At 46.6% G+C, this 19,155-nt stretch overlaps 1 protein-coding gene and 2 pseudogenes across 4 annotated transcripts in view; 2 read left to right on the top strand and 1 right to left on the bottom strand.

Annotated features, from left to right (window-relative positions):
* Positions 1–19,155, top strand: part of ZNF341 (zinc finger protein 341) — a 64,134-nt gene that overhangs the window by 17,795 nt on the left and 27,184 nt on the right. For both annotated transcript variants that reach the window (XM_080683677.1, XM_080683678.1), the window contains 5 exons: positions 2,043–2,238; positions 3,524–3,614; positions 5,562–5,755; positions 8,127–8,317; positions 15,060–15,268. In XM_080683677.1, coding sequence (XP_080539803.1) covers positions 2,043–2,238; positions 3,524–3,614; positions 5,562–5,755; positions 8,127–8,317; positions 15,060–15,268 — 881 coding nt within the window. The remainder of the gene's footprint in view (positions 1–2,042; positions 2,239–3,523; positions 3,615–5,561; positions 5,756–8,126; positions 8,318–15,059; positions 15,269–19,155) is intronic.
* Positions 6,284–6,731, top strand: LOC308257002 (dnaJ homolog subfamily C member 15-like; annotated as a pseudogene). The gene has a single exon. The product of its transcript is annotated as a dnaJ homolog subfamily C member 15-like (transcript).
* Positions 8,345–12,164, bottom strand: LOC308255822 (large ribosomal subunit protein eL8-like; annotated as a pseudogene). Its single transcript has 3 exons — positions 12,141–12,164; positions 10,873–11,680; positions 8,345–8,404 (listed from the first exon to the last, which is right to left on the bottom strand). The product of its transcript is annotated as a large ribosomal subunit protein eL8-like (transcript).

The raw sequence follows: 19,155 nt of genomic DNA, 5'->3' as shown, positions 1-19,155 counted from the left end.
GAAAAGCTGCAGAGTCACACTGTAAAGGGCATGGGAACAGGGAGAGGTAAATAATTGAGGCCATTATGCAATTACACCATATAAACCATACTAACTCCCTGCTGAAGAGCTCTTCTGGGCTATAAGCAGTCTACTCTCAAGGTGATAAGAGTTGAGAATCTTCCTAGACACCAGTGCTAGGGGCATGGTTATGACAAAGAGCCTGCCTGCATTTGAGGTCACATTATCCCAGTCACCTTGGGAGTCATTCGTACAGACATTCCATGTCAGGTGGCATCTATATGTAAGGAGAACCAGACAAGTGGGGAAATTCTACCCCCAACCATGTGATGTTATGAGAGCCTGCAAGAAGATTTGCTCTAGTCTGGGACTTTGTTGAATTAAAAATGGAAAGTTAAGTCAGTGAGATGCTGAGAGGATGGTGGTGGCCTGGTAGGCAGAGGGGCCAGTACAGGGGGAGCTGCCACTTTTTATTTTCCATGTAGAAGAGCATAGTCTTTGAGGTTGGAGCCTGAGTCTTTGATTTTGCATCCTTAGCACTTTGCAGAGTACCTGGCCTATAGTAGGTATTTGAAATAGGGCTCTCTGAGTTCAGTTTCTTCTCTAAAATGGGAACTCCCCTTGCAGAGCTGTTGAGGATAATGAGAGCTAACCCAGTGGCAGTCACATAATTGCTCAGGAGTAACTTGAATGATGGGTGAATTCATTCATGTGACAAATATTTATTGAGTGTAGTATTGGCCAGGAAAATAGAAACCACTCTAGGTGTTTCTGGCAGAAGGATTAAATGCAAGAAGTTAGGTGCTTACAAAGTTGATGGAAGGGCTAGAGAAGCAAAAGTCAGGGTTGGCGAGCAGAGCTGGTTTTCAGATTCACTGTTGTTGCTTGGCCCAGAGAGCCGGGGCACGGCTGCTGCACCCAGAGGTGAGGAAACTGTAGGATGTTGTTGTGGTTGTTCTGGTTGCCCTGCTGTCCTTGCGGCTGGTTTTCAGGAAGGAGATGTAGAGTTTAGTCAGCTACTGCAAAGCTCATGACTAAATCCACCTGTCTCAACACAGCTGCCGGAGAGTGGTTTCTGCCTTCCTTCTGCCTTCCACATGTCATGCTTCTTGTGAGCAGAACCTAATCTGTGTTCAGAACTGTGCTGGCAAGATAGTCTTAGGACTGTGGTTCCAAGCTTCCCACAATGCATTAGTGTCATGATGTTAAAATAAGTTTGAATGGCTCAGAATTCATTAGCTAATTTCTTGTGGTTTCAATGTCAATTCTTGGTTGAGGGATGCCTGCTGGTGTGGTGTCCAACAGGGTTACTTAAAAAGTGGAGTAGCAGCCCTAGCTGGTTTGGCTCAGTAGATAGAGCGTCGGCCAGCCGACTGAAGGGTCATGGATTAGATTCTAGTCAAGGACACATACCTCAGTTGCAGGGAAGCAACCAATTGATGTGTCTCTCTCACATCAGTGTTTCTCTCTCTCTCTGTCTCTCCCACTCCCTTCCACTCTAAAAATCAATGGAAAATATCCTTGGGTGAGGATTAACAAAAAATAAAAAGAAGTGGAGTAGCTGGTGGGGGCACACACCTTTCTGACTTCCTGGTTCTTCTGTGCAACAAGCTACAATAATAATAATAGTGGCAATAACAATAGGTAATGTTTATTGAGTACTTGACTATATTTTAGGCACTATTCTAAACTCTTATTAGTTCATTTAATCCACACAACAACCCAATGAGAGGGGTACTATGATTAGCCTCATTTTACAGATCTGAGACAGAAGTTTAAAGACTTGCCCAAGATCTCTTAGGTTTTGTTTTGTTTTTTAATCAATGTTAGAGTCAGGATTTGAACCCAAGCAACCTGGCTCCAAAGCTGCTTCTAACCTTCTGACTTCATGAAGTTCAAAGGGGTTTTGGGAGTGACTGGGGTGACTGAGCTAGGTGGGGAGTGGTTGAGATCAGCCAGGGCCACTGTGAGGGTCCTCCTGGCTGGGGTGGTTTTCCCCCTCCCATCCCAGAGCTCTCTCCCTAATTCTGCTGTCCTTCTAGGTGCCAAACCAGTGTGTGGAGGCTCCAGTATACCCCACCCCCCCAGTGTACAGCCCGGGCAAACAGGGATTCAAACCAAAAGGACCCAACCCCACTGCCTCCATGACCAACGCCACTGGGGGCACGGTGGCCACTTTTGACTCCCCACCAACGCTGAAGACTCGACGGGCCAAAGGTGCCAGTGGACTCCCAGAAGGTGGGCCCACAGCCTGAGCATCTTTCCTCAGCATTGGCCTGTCCACAGGCTGCTTAGTTCTAGTCTTCCCTTTTAGGGTGATTAGGATTAAGTTTGTTTGCATGTAATGAAAAATCCAAAATAAGAGTGACTTCAAAATGATAGAATTTTTTCTCCTGTGCAAAACAAGGCCAGAGGTAGGCAATCAGGAGATTGTGTGCCTGTATGGTCTCCAGGAACCCACATTTCCTCTATCTTTCTGCTCTGCCATCCCTAGTGCGTGGCTTCTGTTATCAGGGTGCCTCATTGTGTAAGATGGTTACTAGAGCTCTAATCATTAATTTCATATTCTAGGCAGTAAGAAGGAAAAAAGGGGGCATCTGCCAGATTCTAGCAGTTCTGCATGATGCTTTTGCTTACATCTCATTGGTCAGAACTTAGTCACATGAGCATATCTAGCAGCAAAGGAAGCTGGGAAATGTTCCCCTTAGGTAGAGCACCTGTGAGGAAAGAAGAAGGGGAGAATGGATATTAGGCAGGCAAGAAACAATGTCTGCCACTGGTATGGGTTGGAAGCAGAGTCAGAAAATGCTGGCGGTTGAGAAGGACAGAGAAATTGAGAAATTTTCAGGACCTTCCAGTCAGCTACTTCCACACTGCCTTTCTTTCACAAATATATGTTGAGTTCGGTGTCAGGCACTGGGAATCTAGCATCTTGTTCCAGGATTTCCCTACCCTCAGTTATCACAATTTAATGGAAAAGACAGGGAATAAATATTTATGGGTTACTCTAGGAAGGAGATTAATGGGGTACTATGATTGAGAATAATGTGACCTATCCATCTGGGAATGAGAAGGAAACAGCCTTGAGGCTATCTGAAGGACAAGGATACCAGGTAAGGGGGAACAGCAGGTTCAAAGGTCCTGAGGTGGGATCATGTTTGAGGTCTTTCAAGGTTAACAAGGAGTCTGCTGTAGCTAGATGGAGAGAATAATGAGATTAGCAGGAAGCAGAGAATGCAGAGCCCTGTAGGTCACAGCAGAGAGGTCGGATGTTATCCTAAGGCAGAGGGGAGCCGCTGAGGGGTTTGTCCTGCTCACCCAGGCCGAGCATGTTCTAGGCTTTCCTCCCCCCAGAACTCAGAGGCTCACCTGTGCCTCTTCCCCTGCCTGTCCGTGAGTAGATCTCCCAGGGTTTGGGATTTCTGGCCCTAGGCCCCAGGAGTAGAGTGGCTGGAGGCTGCTCTTGGCACCCATAGTTTTATCCCCAGCCTCAGCATCTTACTCTTCCCACTTTGTCTTTCAGCTGCAGGGAAGCCAAAGGCTCAGAAACTCAAGTGCTCATACTGTGACAAGTCATTCACCAAAAACTTTGACCTGCAGCAGCACATCCGAAGGTACCCAGGCATGGTGGGTCAGGTGGCTGCCAGGCAACCCCGGCTGGGGAGCCATCTGCAGTGGAAGCAAGGGTCCCTTCCCAGCCTCCTAACCTGAGTGGTGTCCAAGGCCCCATCTGTCCTGTCATGGTTCTCAGAACTTCAGTCCAGGTCAGGATGATTTTCCCTCTTCCCTTCCAGGAATAATGGGAGGGTGTGTGAAAGCTGTGGGGCCTGCCCACTATGATGGGGAAGGTCCAAATGGGGTGAGATAGGGGGGAGAAGTGGACCTGAACTGATAGGTGCTTTGCAGGCATGAGGGGTGGTGCCCCAGTCCTTACCTCTGCAGAAAGGGCTGGCCTCAAGGGCTGTCATGCTCTGCGAATATGACTGACTGCTCACTCAGGACTAACCACAATACCTCTTATTCCAAGAACATACAGGGAACCCCTCTGGTCCTCAGGTCTTTCTTCTATGAAGTAGAGGGGTGGACTTGTTCAGTGTTTCTCAGAGTGGGGTAATTGGTACAGGAGATGATTTTAGGTGGTTCTTGGACATGGTTTCGAAAAGTTCTGAAAGGCATAGTGAAAATATTATTCTCTTCAATTTCTTTCAGTTCTTGCAGAGTCAAAGGAGAAAGCCTCAATTTGATGCTAGTCTCTCCTAATACCTCTCACATGCTAGCTCATGTTTTTTTGTGTTTTTTAAAAAATATATATATGTATTTTTTATTAATTTCAGAGAGGAAGTGAGAGGAAGAGAGAGATAGAAACATCAATGATGAAAGAGAATCAAGAATTGGCTGCCTCCTGCATGCCCCCTACTGGGGATTGAGCCTGCAACCTGGGCATGTGCCCTTGACTGGAATCAAACTCAGGACCCTTCAGTCCACAGGCTGACGCTCTATGCACTGAGCCAAACCAGCTAGGGCCTAACCTATAACTATTAAATGCCAATAGCATTCCTCATTTCTCAGCTGTGACAAACAAAAGTGTCTCCAAATATTGCCAAATGTTCCCTGGAGGGCAAAATCAATCGTATTTGAGAATCACTGGTCTACACTGGTGCTGTCCAGTAGAACTTTCTGATGGAAATGCCCAAAACGGCGCTGTCTAATAGGGTACCACTAACCATAAATGGCTGTTGAGCACTTGAAATGTGGCTAGTATGATTGAGAAATTTTTATTTTAATGCATTTAAATTTAAATAGTCCATGTGGTTTATGTCTACCTTATTGGGCAATGCAGCTCTAGATCGTTTTATAAATTATTGCATTTTGGTTACTTCATATTTATGACAAGTGGTTTTCTGTATACAATGACAAATGGAAGCTTCATTTTAAAATATTTTAAGTTTTAAAACATAGACTTGGCTCTGGCTGGTGTGGCTCAGTTGTTTGAGCGTTGTCCTGTGCACCAAAAATTCACCAGTTCAATTCCTGGTCAGGGCATGCCCAGGTTGCGGGTTCAAACCTTGGTCGGGTGCATACAGGAGGCAACTGATAGATATTTCTCACATCAATGTTTCTCTCTCTCTCTCTTCCCCTTTCTCTAAAATCAATAAAAACGTATTTTAAAAAAACATGTAGGATTTATTTGAAGGAAAATAGTAAATAATGATACAAGTGCTGTGCTGTATAGCTAGGATATTTTCTCCTTCAAATAACAGAAATCCTTATTTAAATGGGCTTAAATAGTTAGGAAATGTTTCCTCTCACAGTATAAGATGGTCATGGAGAAAGTTAGCTCCAGGGCTGGTTGATTCAGCAGCTCAGTAATGCCACCAAGAGCACAGGGTCTTTCTGTCTGGTCTGCCTGCCTCAGCAAGCAGGCTTGTCCTTATGGTGTCAGAATGATTGCCAGCAACATCTAGATGTTCTATCTGGGCTTCCTGGTGGCCATGAGTTCCTGGGTTGAGGTCACATCTCGATTCCTACACGAGGGTGCTGACAAGCCTTGTTTCCTGCAGCCACACTGGTGAGAAACCCTTCCAGTGCATTGCATGTGGCCGTGCCTTTGCCCAGAAGTCTAATGTCAAGAAACACATGCAGACTCACAAGGTGTGGCCTCCAGGGCGCAGTGGTGGCACCATCTCACGCAACTCTGTGACTGTGCAGGTCATGGCCCTGAACCCCAGCAGACAGGAGGATGAGGAAAGCACAGGTGGGTTGAAGGGGGGAACGCCACTCTCCCCACACCTCTCCTCTGCAGCTTCATGGGCTTTGTTTCTGTATGGCTTTGGGCAACCTCCTTTACCTCTTTGGGCTTCAATCTACTTCAGTTATAAAGTGGGGCATAAGATGAAAGGAGGGATAACAAATATACAATTTGTATGGTGTTACTCTAATGCTGTAGCCATGACAAACATCACTAATCAATCACCTCTCATTTTTGCTGAGTTTGGATACCACCTCAGAATCTATTTTCAATAGATGGCTCTAGGCAGTCTCTCTCAGTTTATCTGAAATTGAAATCTATTTGGCCTCTATGGGCAGGTGATCTCCAAAGATCTTTATAGTTTGTAAAATTGTCATCAAAGCCATCACTTGTCCTTGACCTTTTCCTTAATGTTGGTTTAATTAGAGCAACACTGTCCAGGAAAAATATACTATGAGCAACATATGCCATTTAAAATTTCCTAATAGCTACATAAAAATAATATAAAAAGCCAGTCTTCCTGGGCGCTTCGCCATGGCTGCCTTTGGTGGCATTGCCTCCGCCAGCAAGGGCCTCCGCCATGCCAAGTACTTGCCGCCTTCGACCAAACGGCCTGATGCGGACATGAACCGGGGCCTGGCAAGAAGCTTGATAGCTGTAGGACTGGGTGTTGCAGGTTTTGCACTTGCAGGTTGCTATGTATTTCAGATTGGAAACCTCTGGAACAAGTAATCACAGAAACTGAAAGAAGATTTCAACCCCTAGCCTTTCATCCTACTATAAAGGAGGATTTGAACAGAAAATGGGTAGGCGAGAAGCTAGTCTTATTTTGGGTGTAAGCCCATCTGCTGGCAAGGCCAAGATTAGAACAGCTCACAGGAGAATCATGATTTTGAATCACCCAGATACAGGTGGATCTCCGTACTTAGCAACCAAAATAAATGAAGCTAAGGACTTGCTGGAAGAAATCACCAAACATTGATTGATGCTCAAGGACTACTCTGAAGGAAAAAAGGGGGTGCTTAAAAAACAAAGTCCTGTTATTTAATCTAAACCACCACTGACTATCGTAATTCCCATACATGTACATGTGCTAACTCTAAATAATTTATTCCACTGTTACATGGTATAATAATAAAAGATTAATAATCTGTCTTTTAAAAAAATAAAGAAGGTGAAATTAATGTTAAGCATATATTTTATTTAACCTAATATATTAATATTGTCATTTTAGCATGTAATGTAAAGAAATTATTAATGAGATATTTTACATTCTAAGTTTCCAAAATCCATTTACATTTATAGCACATCTGGATTGGGACAAGCCAGATTTTATGCTAAGTTTCCAAAATCCATTTACATTTATAGCACATCTGGATTGGGACAAGCCAGATTTTGAGTTCTCAGTTGCCACATGTGGCTCTTTGCCACTGTATTGGACAATGTAAGGCTTGGGCTTTCCTGTACAGCCCCATAGGTGAGCAACACCTGCCACATGCCAGCTAATGAAGGGGTGTTTTGCTGTGCAAAAAACACATGGACACTTTAAATATATTTTATTGATTTTTTACAGAGAGGAAGGGAGAGGGATAGAGAGTTAGAAACATCGATGAGAGAGAAACATTGATCAGCTGCCTCCTGCACACCTCCTACTGGGGATGTGCCTGCAACCAAGGTAACATGCCCTTGACCGGAATCGAACCTGGGACCTTTCAGTCCGCAGGCCGACGCTCTATCCACTGAGCCAAACCGGTTAGGGCCACATGGCCACTTTATATCATCTCCCTGTTGGATCTAGCCCTGCTGTGTATTTAGCCATTCTATGTGTGCACTTGGAGTCTTTGTGAGTTCCTTGGAGAAGAAACCATTTTTTTCTATTTCTTTTAAACTCCTGCAGTGCCTAGCACCAAGGGTTCAGGCATTTAGCAAACATTTATGGAGGCCTACTCTGTGCCAGGCCCCTGTCCTCAGAGAATGTGAGGGAAGGGCAACCAAATAAATGAGTGTAATTAGAACAAGGAGCTGGGAGGCATGATGAGTATAGCTAGGAGCTGTGTTCAGGATTTTTAACAACCATGGAAAGAGGTCTAGAGTGTCCGAGGGGGAGGTCAGGGATGGAAGACTTGAGGCAATAGCTATTCATCAATTGGAATGTAAGTATTTCATATTTTAGCACCAGGAAGTGTGGTATCAGTGCATACCAACTGTATGTGAGTGCAGGGCCTTGAGAACTGTGTCAAACACCAAGCATGTGGTGGTTGTGGGTGTATACAGTGGAGCACGTAGGAGATGTTCCGTGATCCTTTCTGAGTGGTCTCTCTGTTCTGATGCTTCCTCTGCCCTTCTCAGTGACTTCTCTTCCTGACTTTCTCCATAGGGTTGGGCCAGACACTGTCGAGTGCCCCACAGCCCCAGGCCTTGCCCACAGCAGGTGAGGATGAAGGGGAGAAGCTGGAGGGCAAGCAGGTGGTCCTCATCGATAGCTCCTACCTATGCCAGTTCTGCCCCAGCAAGTTCAGCACTTACTTCCAGCTCAAGTCCCACATGACCCAGCATAAGAATGAGCAGGTAGGTGGTGAGTAGGCAGCGGGAGGGTCAGGGGGTACTTTCATCCTGGTCATGAGCCTTGGCTGATGCTGGGGTCTTGAACATGGCCTACAAAGGGGACAGGGGTGGGCCTCATTTAGTCTGAGCTGTCTAACCATTCAGGATGGAGCCAAACTTTCTCCTCTATTCTGCCTAGGTGGGGCCAGCTTACTGGGCCATTATGGTGCTGAGGGAGGAAGCCCACCTCTCAAGGGTCATATAATGAAGGAATCAGAGATAGGAAAAATTCTTAATGCATTGAAAAAATCAAATGTCTGTGGGGATTTAGGACTACAGTCTTTTTTCTTTTTAATTGAGATATAATTCACATACCATAAAATTCACCCTTTTAAAAGTATACAGTTCAGTGGTTTTTAATATATTTATAGGTTGTACAGCCATCAACACTAATTCCAGAATATTTTCATCAACCCAAACAGAAACCCTGTACCCATTAGCAATCCCCCCCTACCCCCAGTCCCTGGTAATCACTCATCTAGTTTCTGTCTCTATGGATTTGCCTATATTGGACATCCTATATAATAAAAGCCTAATATGCAAATTGACCAAACAGCGGAATGACTGGTGGAACGACTGGTCGCTATGACGTGCATTGACCACCAGGGGGTAGACACTCAATGCAGGAGCTGCCCTCAGCCCACAGGCCCCAGGCCAGCCAAGGCGGGTGCCAGCAGGGGCCCCCTGATCGCCCCCCAGGTCGTCCCACAGATCGGCCCTGATCACCAGCCAGGGCTAGGGACCCTACCCATGCATGAATTTCATGCATTGGGCCTCTAGTTTAATATAAATGGAATCATATAGTATGTGGCCTTTTGAGATACTGTTTTTAAGGTTTATCCATGTTGTAGCATGTACCAGTACTTTATTTCTTTTTATGGTAGAATAATATTCTATTATATGGATATAGCATATTTTGTTTATCCATTCATCAGGTAATGGACATTTGGATTATTTCTATTTTTTGGCTTTTGTGAATAATGCTGTTATGGACATACATGTACATGTTTTTATATGAACACTAGAGGCCCAGTGCAGGAATTCGTTCACGGGTGGGGTCTGGCCAGCCCCGCCCCAATCAGGCCCTATCAGGGCTGGCCAGCTAGGGGAAGGTGCCATGGGCGTTGGGCCGGTAGGCCCACTCCTGTTGAGGTGGGGAGGTGATCGGGGGTGGAGTTGGCTGGGGGAAGGGACCAAGGGCAATGGGGCTGTGGTCTGTGGGCTGGCCAGCCGGCCCCACCCCCAAATGGGGGGGTGCCATTCGGGGCCAGCGGCCTGGGGGAGGGGCCATGGGTGGTTGGCCAGCGCTGATCGGAGTGGGGGGGGCCGATCGGGGGCGAAGCTGGTTGCGGGGGAGGGGCCACATACCAATCAGGGTGGAGGGGGCCTTTTGGGGGTGGGGCTGGCTGGGGGGAGGGGCTTCAGGCAGTTGGCCATCTGGCCCTGCCCCTGATTGTGGTAGAGGGGCCAATCAGGGGTTGGGCAGAGTGGGGGGAGGGGCTGCAGGAGGTTGGCCAGCCGACCCTGCGCCCTTTTTGGGGTAGGGAGGGTGATCAGGGGTGGGGCCAACCAGGGGGAGGGGCCGCGAGAGGTTGGCCGCCCGCCTGCCCTCGATCCAGTGGTTCTCTGGCCCTAGTGGGCATCATAGCGACCGGTCATTACGGCATTCCAGTAGCTGGCTTTTATATATATATTTTATATATATATATATATATTCTTTATTGATTTCAGAGAGAAAGGGAGAAGGAGAGAGAGAGATAGAAACATCAATGATGAGAGAGAATCATTGACTGGCTGCCTCCTGCACGCCCCCCACTGGGGATCAAGCCCACAACCCAGGCATGTGCCCTTGGCTGGAATCGAACCTGGGACCCTTCAATCTGCAGGCTGACGCTCTATCCACTGAGCCAAGCCAGCTAGGGCCACAGTCGCTGGCTTTTTATGTATATAGATATGTTTTCAGTTAGCTTGGGTATAAGCCTATAAGTGAAATTGCTGGGTTACTTGGTAATTCTATTCTAGTGTTTATTTTTTTTCATATGTTTTTATTTATTTCAGAGAAAGGAAGGAAGAGGGAGAGAGAGTCATTGATCGGTTGCCTCCTGCATGCCCCTTACTGGGGATCAAGGCCGCAACCTGGGCATGTGCCTTGACCGGGGATTGAACTGTGTCCTCAGGGTTCATAGGTCAACTACTGAGCCACGTTGCTTGGCAGTACAGAACTATTTTATCCCACAGAGCTCTTTCTTGTGTTGCCCCTTGTTAGACATCCTTCTCCTCCCCAACATACTTAGCCTCCAGAAACCACTGATCAGTTCTCTATCTCTCTATAAGTTCATCAGTTTGAGAATGTTGTATAAATAGTCATCCAGTATGTGACCTTTTGAGATGGGCTTTTTTTGACTCAGCATAAAGTCTCTTGAGATTTGTGCTATTTTTTTTAACCTAATTTTATATTTGAGTATTTTCTCATGTCACTATTATTTTTTTGAAGGACAGTTTTTATTACTTTTATGTACAGAAAACCCAGCAGTGTACAGGTAGCCAGCTTGGTGGCCAGTTTTTTTAGCCTTTGCCATTTCCAACTTGGCAATAGTAGCCTCTGACTTGGACCCAGGACATTGCCTCCCCAAGCGATGGGTCTCATCATTTCTATTGTTATAATTAGAACAGATAGCTCCCACCAGCTTAGCTCCTTTTTCTTCCAGGTTAACCTGCATGAAGGCAACAGTGGTGCAGGTCTTCCTGTGGACGAGATGCCCCAGCCTGGCCTTCCCCTTGCTCATGCAGTAGGGAACCCCATCTGCCAGCACAGGGAGGGCAGGAAGACCACCAGCTGGATGGGATCCACATTGTGTGTAGTCACTACCAGCCGAGTCTTCTTGTTCTCTCACTGCAGGGTGGTGACAGTGTTAACCCCTGCCACGATAGGTAGACTCTTGTTGGGGACATCCCCTTTGCTGGCAGCTTTTTTCTTAGCCTGAGCCACCATTCTCTGCTTCTTCTCTTGCTCTGTCTCTGGTCTGTACTTGTGGGCCAGCTTCAGCGGTTGAGTAGCTGTTTGGTGATCCAAGGCCTGAGTGAACTGGTTAATGGCACTTTCAGACACGTATAGAGAATAGCCCTTTGCCGCTGCAGCCGAATGTAGCTGGGCCATTTGACAAAGCAGGTGAGATCCCTTTTGGGCTTGATGTCCTGTCCAATGCCAAAATTCTTGGGCCTTTTCTCAAACAGGGGATTTACCTTCTTGGCCTCCTGCTTCTTCATGACAGCAGGGGCCGGAGCCACCTTCTTCCCCTTAGCCTTCTTTTCTTTTTGCACTTTGGGCTACAGGAAAAGAGAGAAAGAAAAGGCAATTGTGGAAAATATGTAGCTCACATCACTATTTTTAAACGCATAAGTTTAATGGCTACATTTTTTAAATTCTCCTATAGTTAAACGTTTATTACTTCCTGAGTTTTGCTATTATAAACAAAATCATGATGGGATCATTGTAATCTAATAATTGTTCACATCTCTGATTTTTTTCTTATGATAGACTCCTAGCAGGGGTCGGGGTTGATGGAATTTAGTTAGGGTATCCTTGGTGACAAATCACAGAAACCTTTGATTCAAACTGGCTTAAACAATTAGGAAGTTTGTCATCTCATTTAACAAGAAAACCCAAGGTACAGCAGTTCCAGGCCTGAAACAGTCAGTTGACTGAACCCAGCATCAAGGACCCTGTGTTTTTCAGCTCATCTCCACCATCTCTACCATGTGGCCTTGTTCTCTACTGATGGCTCACCTGTGGTCCTAGGATAGTGGTCATTCTTTCTAGGTCCAGTTACAGTCTTATCTATGAACAAAAAGGGGCTATCTTTTTCTGTGTCTTTTAAAAAAATGTTTTTATTGATTTCAGAGAAAGGAAGAGAGAGGGAAAGAGAGATAGAAACATCAATGATGAAAAAGAATCATTGATTGGCTGCCTTCTGCACACCCCCCACTTGGGATCCAGCACGCAACCCAGACATGTGCCCTGACCGGGAATCGAACCGTGACCTCCTGGTTCATAGATCAACGCTCCACCACTGAGCCACACCTGCCAGGCTTTTCTGTGCTTTTTTTAGAAGCAAGGAAACCTTTCCTTGAGGATCTCTTGTTGGTCAGAGTCAGTGCATGTGCTCTATCATTTAGGAATGCATCATTTGCTGTAAATAATAGAAAACTGGCTTACTACTTAGGGTTTTATTTCTCTCACATCAGAAGTCCATAAGTAGGCAGTGTTGGGCTTGTATAGCAGATCAGATATGTCATCATGGCTTTTTCTGGCTTTCTGTTCTGCTATCCTTAGCATGTGGCTTTCATTCTCAAGATTGCAGGATGGCTGCTATATCTCCAGCCATCACATCTGTATTCCAGTCAGGACAAATGCAAAAGGCAGAGGGGATTTCTTCTAGGTAGCTTTTTTACCTTTTTGTTCTGGGAATGATGCCTTCCCTAAAGACTACTACATATAATTGGTAAGAAAGGAGTCATATGGCTGACACTAGATGCAAGGGAGACAGGGATATGGAATCAAATGTTTTTTGTTTTTTAAGGGAGAGGAAGGGGGCCCTAGCTGGTTTGGCTCAGTGGATAGAGTGTCGGCCTGGGGACTGAAGGGTCCCAGGTTTGATTCCAGTCAAGGGCACATGCCTGGGTTTCAAGTTCAGTCCCCACTAGGGGACGTGCAGGAGGCAGCCAATCAATGATTCTTTCATCATTGATGTTTCTATCTTTCCCTCTCCCTTCCTCTCTGAAATCAATAAAAATATTTTTTTTTTTTTAAAAGGGAGAGAGAGAGGAAGGGGGAAAGAGAGAAAAACATCAATTGGTTGCCTCCCACATGTGTGTCCCGACCTGGGATCGAGTCCACAACCTGATATGTGCCCTGACTGGGAATCAAACCCACCACCTTTTGGTGTACAGGATGACGCTCCAACTAACTGAGCCACACCAGCCTTTAACTGAGCATGTTACCACTCTGAGCAAACCATGGTTCACTTTGTTAGGAAGAAAGAGCTTGTGTGCCTGGCCGGTGTGGTTCAGTGGTTGAAGGTTGACCCATGAACCAGGAAGCCATGGTTCGATTCTCAATCAGGTTGCTGGCTCGATCCCCGGTAGGGAACATGTGAGAGGTAGCCAATCAATTATTCTCTCATCATTGATGTTTTTCTATTCCTCTCTCCCTTTCTCTTCCTGTCTCTGAAATCAATAAAAACGTGGTGTTTTTTTTTTAAATTAAAAAGAAAAGAAAGGAGCTTGTGGAATTGTTTAGGCAACCAGGAGTGTGTTCTACTTGTCAAAATATAATTTTCAAAATGTTAAAAACATGATTCTCATGTAAATAACATAATGAATATGAGTTAGAATTTTACGTAACTCATTAATGAGGGAACTGGAAGGATAAGAAAGTCAGTTCAAAAGAAGCTATGAGACACTGATATTTATACCTATATAGTACTATCAGGGGAAAAAGGAATACTGAAATGAGATTGCTAAGTTAGTATCTTAGAAATCTACACCTGAAACCTATATGATCCTATTAACCAATATCACCTCAATAAATTTAATTTTTTTAAATTATTTTTTTTTAATATATTTTATTGATATTTTACAGAGAGGAAAGGAGAGGGATAGAGAGCTAGAAACATCGATGAGAGAGAAACATCGATCAGCTGCCTCCTGCACACCTCCCACTGGGGATGTGCCCGCAACCAAGGTACATGCCCTTGACCGGAATCGAACCCGGGACCCTTCAGTCCGCAGGCCGACGCTCTATCCACTGAACCAAACCGGTTTCGGCAAATTTAATTTTTTTAAAAAGGATTGCTGGCCGAAACCGGTTTGGCTCAGTGGATAGAGCGTCAGCCTGCGGACTGAAGGGTCCCGGGTTCGATTCCGGTCAAGGGCATGTACCTTGGTTGCGGGCACGTCCCTAGTGGGGGGTGTGCAGGAGGCAGCTGATCGATGTTTCTCTCTCATCGATGTTTCTAACTCTCTGTCCCTCTCCCTTCCTCTCTGTGAAAAATCAATAAAATATATTTAAAAAAAAAAAAAAAAAAAAAAAAAAATAAAAAGGATTGCTAAGATAGATACAAATCTGGTTAATGTCCTACAGGGCAACAAAACCTATAAGGTTTTGACTTATCCTTTCTACCTGACAAAAGTCATTTATATCAGATCAGTTTTGTAAAGGTTAATATTTAGTTTTAGAGTCTGGATTCTAATCAGTGGTAAATAGTCAAAACAGTGTGCATTCCCCAAGAGATGACCATAGGTAGGCTTGTTAGACAGCAGTTCTCAAAGTGAGGTCTCTGGACCAGCATCACCTGGGTACTTGTTAGGATGCACATGTTCAGGCCACCAGACCTGCTCAATCAGATACTCTGGGGGTGGCGCCCAGCAATCTGTTACTGTCATGTGTACTCAAGTTGGGGAGCCACTACTCCAGTAAGAGATTGGAAGGCCACAGTGTCACCTTTTTACTGTATTTCCAGAGCCTGAGGAAAGGGTAGTGTGGTCATTATGACTGGCTGAGAGGAGAGGACCCTCCAATCAAAATAAAAGCAGGGGAGTAGGGTCATTCACCAGCAGTGTTCCAGGTGGATGCCACAGGGCAGGGGAGAAGCAGTGAAGGCAGCTCTCCTGCCTCCCCTTTAACCTTCTCCATGTCTACATCAAGGTGTACAAGTGTGTGGTCAAAAGCTGCGCTCAGACGTTTCCGAAGCTCGACACATTTCTGGAGCACATCAAGAGCCACCAGGAGGAGTTGAGCTACCGCTGCCACCTCTGCAGCAAGGACTTTCCCTCACTGTATGACCTGGGCGTGCACCAGTACTCCCATAGCCTCCTGCCGCAGCACAGCCCCAAGAAGGACAGCACGGTCTACAAGTATGTGTCTTCCACTTCCTCTCCCACAGGACTGTCGAACACCTCAGAGGGGAAACTGAGTCTCTGGGCTCGGGTCCAGCCTGGAAGAGTGAGTTTTGGGCCTTAGCACTCACTGGTGGGGGAAAAGATGCTGGCCCTCCTTATAGCATTCTTTAATTTGGCAGACATTTATCCTTAAAAAAAAAAAAAAAAAAAAAAAGAGGAAGCCAGTCTTTCCTTGTTACAGTAGAAAAATAATTTGATTTTTTTCTATACTAAAAATATTATGAAAATATTATTTTGTCTGATAATCTACAAAATTTATGTTACTTTTGGAATGTTACACAGATTCTTAGAATGAAAAAACAAATTAATAAGCACATTTGAAAGCAAAAATCATAAAAATAAGATTCTATTTTTTTTTATCTGTATAAATAAAGAGCCAGAGTCCATAACGACTGAAGGCTCAACCTAACATCGGAAGTCAGTGCTGGGTTGCCATGGCGACCCAGCCAGCACTGACTGCTGAGGGGGCTGTGGATTAGGCCAGAGAGAGGCCTGCAGAGAGAGAGGCAGGGTCTGATCTTCAGCCTCAGTGGCAGCTGTTGATCAGCCATTGCCTCTCTCTTTCTCTCCCGGCTTCACCAGCAGCTGCACCTCTGTTTCTCTCTGGGCCTCCGTGGGGCTGCTGATCAGCCCTGCCTCTTTGATCAGGCCCAGAGATAGGCCTGGAGACGCTGACTGGCATAGAAACTGACCAATCAGAACCAAATCTGGGTGAAGTGCCAGGAGCCAATGGCTGCCTAGGAGGCAGAACTTTTGATGCTGACTGGCATAGAAACTGACCAATCAGAACCTAATCTGGGTGAACTACGAAGGCAGGACCTAAGGTGGGGGCTGAGGAGGGGTTTTAAGGGCAACAGCTGTTTGGTGTAAGGTGTAAGAAAGCGGTTCAATTTTTTAATGACCGCTTTGGCAGTATAGTGCATATGGCTGGCTGTCAGTCCAGATATAGGGATTATGTGTTTTTGTCTGCCAAGAGCATCTCCTCCAGCTGAAAAAGGCTCCCCCCCCCCCATTTAAGCAATCCTATCCTATATTATCTATACTAATAAAAGGGTAATATGCTAATTAGACTGGGTCAACCGGCCATCTTCCGGATGCCCTGCTTCCTTCCAGACAAAGCCATGGTGGTGGGGCCACTAGAGGAGGGCAGTTAGGGGTGATGAGGCAGGCAGAGGCAGTTAGGGGGCGATGAGGCTGGCAGGGGAGGGCAGTTAGGGGCGAGATCAGGGCAGCAGGGGAGGGCCATTGGGGGCAAAATCAGGCCAGCAGGAGAGGATAATTGGGGGCGAGATCAGGGGAGGTAAGTTGGGGGCAAGATCAGGTTGGCAGGGGAGGGCAGTTAGGGGTGATCAGGCAGGCAGAGGCAATTGGGGGCGAAATCAGGCCGGCAGGGGAGGTCAGTTGGGGGTGAGATCAGGCTGGCAGGGCAGGGCAGTTAGGGGCAATCAGGCAGGCAGGCAGGTGAGCGGTTAGAAGCCAGCGGTCCCAGATTGCAAGAGGGATGTCCCCCAAGGGGTCCCCGATTGGAGAGGGTGCAGGCTGAGCTGAGGGAACCCCCTCCCCACTGTGCATGAATTTCGTGCACTGGGCCACTAGTAATATATAAAATTTAGGTTAAAGTTGAAGCTATATGCTGATTTTTAGAATGAATAAGGAATGCTTCAAGTGTAGATTTGATTTGGGGTTATTTTTTCTGGACTGTCCTTTACATCACCTTAGTTTTCTGTTACAGTCATAAAGAGGGTCCCTTTGGTAGAAAGGATGGAAGCCTCCCTCAGTTTTGCCATATGCTTTTAATCCTTAGATCCTCAAATCATTCTCTTTGGAGCTATCATTCCTTGATTAGCCTTTGAGTTTCTCTTCCTCAATTGTTTTCTGGCTCCTCCTCTAACCTCTCCTTTATTAGTGGGGTTATTTGCAGATATTCAGTATTTCTTTACTAACTTTGTGAAATACTGCGTTTTTGTCCTGCAGTTATTTTGCTGTGCATTTGCCCTGTGTTGCTGTCTCACAATGCTCAGCAAATATGGGGGATAGATCTTAGTGAAAACAAGGCCTTGTTTGAGAACGACTCCTTCTAGTCGTTGGTGAAGATTTTCATGTTAAATGGCTTTTGCTTCTTTGTACAAAATTGTACCTGTAAGGCCCTGGCCAGTTTTGCTCAGTGGTTAGAGTTTTGGCCCAAGGACCGAAGAATCATGGGTTTGATTCCCAGTCAAGGGCATGTACCTTGATTGCAGGTTCCCCAGCCCTGGTAGGGGCGTGTCGGGGAGGCAACCAATTGATATGTCTCCCTCATGTCAATGGTTCTCTCTCTCTTTCTTTCAGAGTCTCTCTCTCTCTCCCTTCCACTCTCTCTAGAAATCATTGGGAAAAATATCTTCGGGTGAGGATTAAAACAACCAATATTGTACCTGCAGGGATTTGGCTGATGACCTCTGTTAGGGGGCCCTGCTGTAATTCCTGGGTGAACTTCTGAGGTTCAGAGACAAGTGAATATAGACCTTGAGTTTAGAATGCATGGGCTGCTTAGGGAGACAAATGTATAGATATCTTTACCATATATTGTGATAAAATGCTATTATATATATATACTAGGGGCCCAGTGCATGAATTTGTGCACCTTGAAAGGAACTGTGGGCCTCGAGGCTGTGGTAGGCACAGGGGTGGGTCTTGGCCCATCCTCCATGCCCCCGCCCAGCCCCTCCCACTGCGGCCACCAGTTCCCTGTCTGCTGGCAGCCCCGCCTTCGCCACAGCTGCTGCCACATGCTGATGGTGCCGGCCCCGCTTGCACCCGCTGAAGGCGTGGAGCGATTGGGGCCGGTGCCAGCAGTGGGTGGGAGTGGGGCCAGTGCAGTCAGTGGGTAACCAGCAGAGGCTCACCCCGATGACAGCGACCGGTGCCCCGCCTTAGTTTGGTGCCCCCACTCACCTGCTCCACCATCCCACCGTGGCCGATGTTTGCCATGTTCCATGCACGCCCCCTGGTGGTCAGCACACATCATAGCGACCTGTTGTTCGGTTGTTCCGCCATTTGGTCTATTTGCATATTAGCTTTTTATTATATAAGATACTAGAGGCCCGGTGCACAAATTCCAGCACGGATGGGGTCCGCTGGCTGTCCAGATCTCAGGGCAATTGTGCGGGGGAGGGGAGCCTCAGGTGGTTGGCTGGCCCGCCCACGAGGGGTGATGAACTCCTTTAGCGTTTTCTTGTCTGTGAAGCTCTTTATCTGGCCTTCAATTCTAAATGAGCTTTGCTGGGTAGGGAAGGGCGTGGCAAGAAATATTGAAAGTGATGAAGAGCAAGGACCTGCAGGCAGGGTGACCTTCCTTTTGAAAGGAATGCGGCTGCTCCCGGGGCAAGGGGTCGTTCAATCTTGTGAAACCTGGGTCAGTCTTTGCATCAGGTGAGTGGAATCACTGAGGACTATTTGAGAGTCGCCAAGGCTGGGAACGTGATCTCAGAACAGTTAAAAACATGTTCATGAAGGGATGTTATAGGTTCTCTCTCATCAAAAAGCCCGAGTGTCTGTGCTACACCAACATGGTTGCTTTAACACTGAAGCCTCCATCCGCAAGCCCACCCACCTCCAGGAGCTGGCAGGAGGTTGAAAGTGACTGTGTAGATGAGGCTGGTGCCAGGCGACTTTCCAGGTGTCAGCGGCTCAGTCGTCTGAGCCCTGGACACAGGGAGCCAGGGTGGTGGTGGTGGTGATGGGCTCTGACATCACCATGGTGCGGAGGATTTGACGGCAGCGGCAGCCTTTGCAGCCTCCTCGGCAGAGAGCACGCCTTGGATCTGGGTTCACACGCAGCTGGACAGAGTCCTATTTAGAAA

This window comes from Plecotus auritus, assembly GCF_963455305.1.
Source record: "Plecotus auritus genome assembly, chromosome: 8".
NCBI classification, from domain to species: domain Eukaryota; kingdom Metazoa; phylum Chordata; class Mammalia; order Chiroptera; family Vespertilionidae; genus Plecotus; species Plecotus auritus.
The sequence above is the reverse complement of the archived record's forward strand: the minus strand, read 5'-3'. Positions and strand labels throughout refer to the sequence as shown.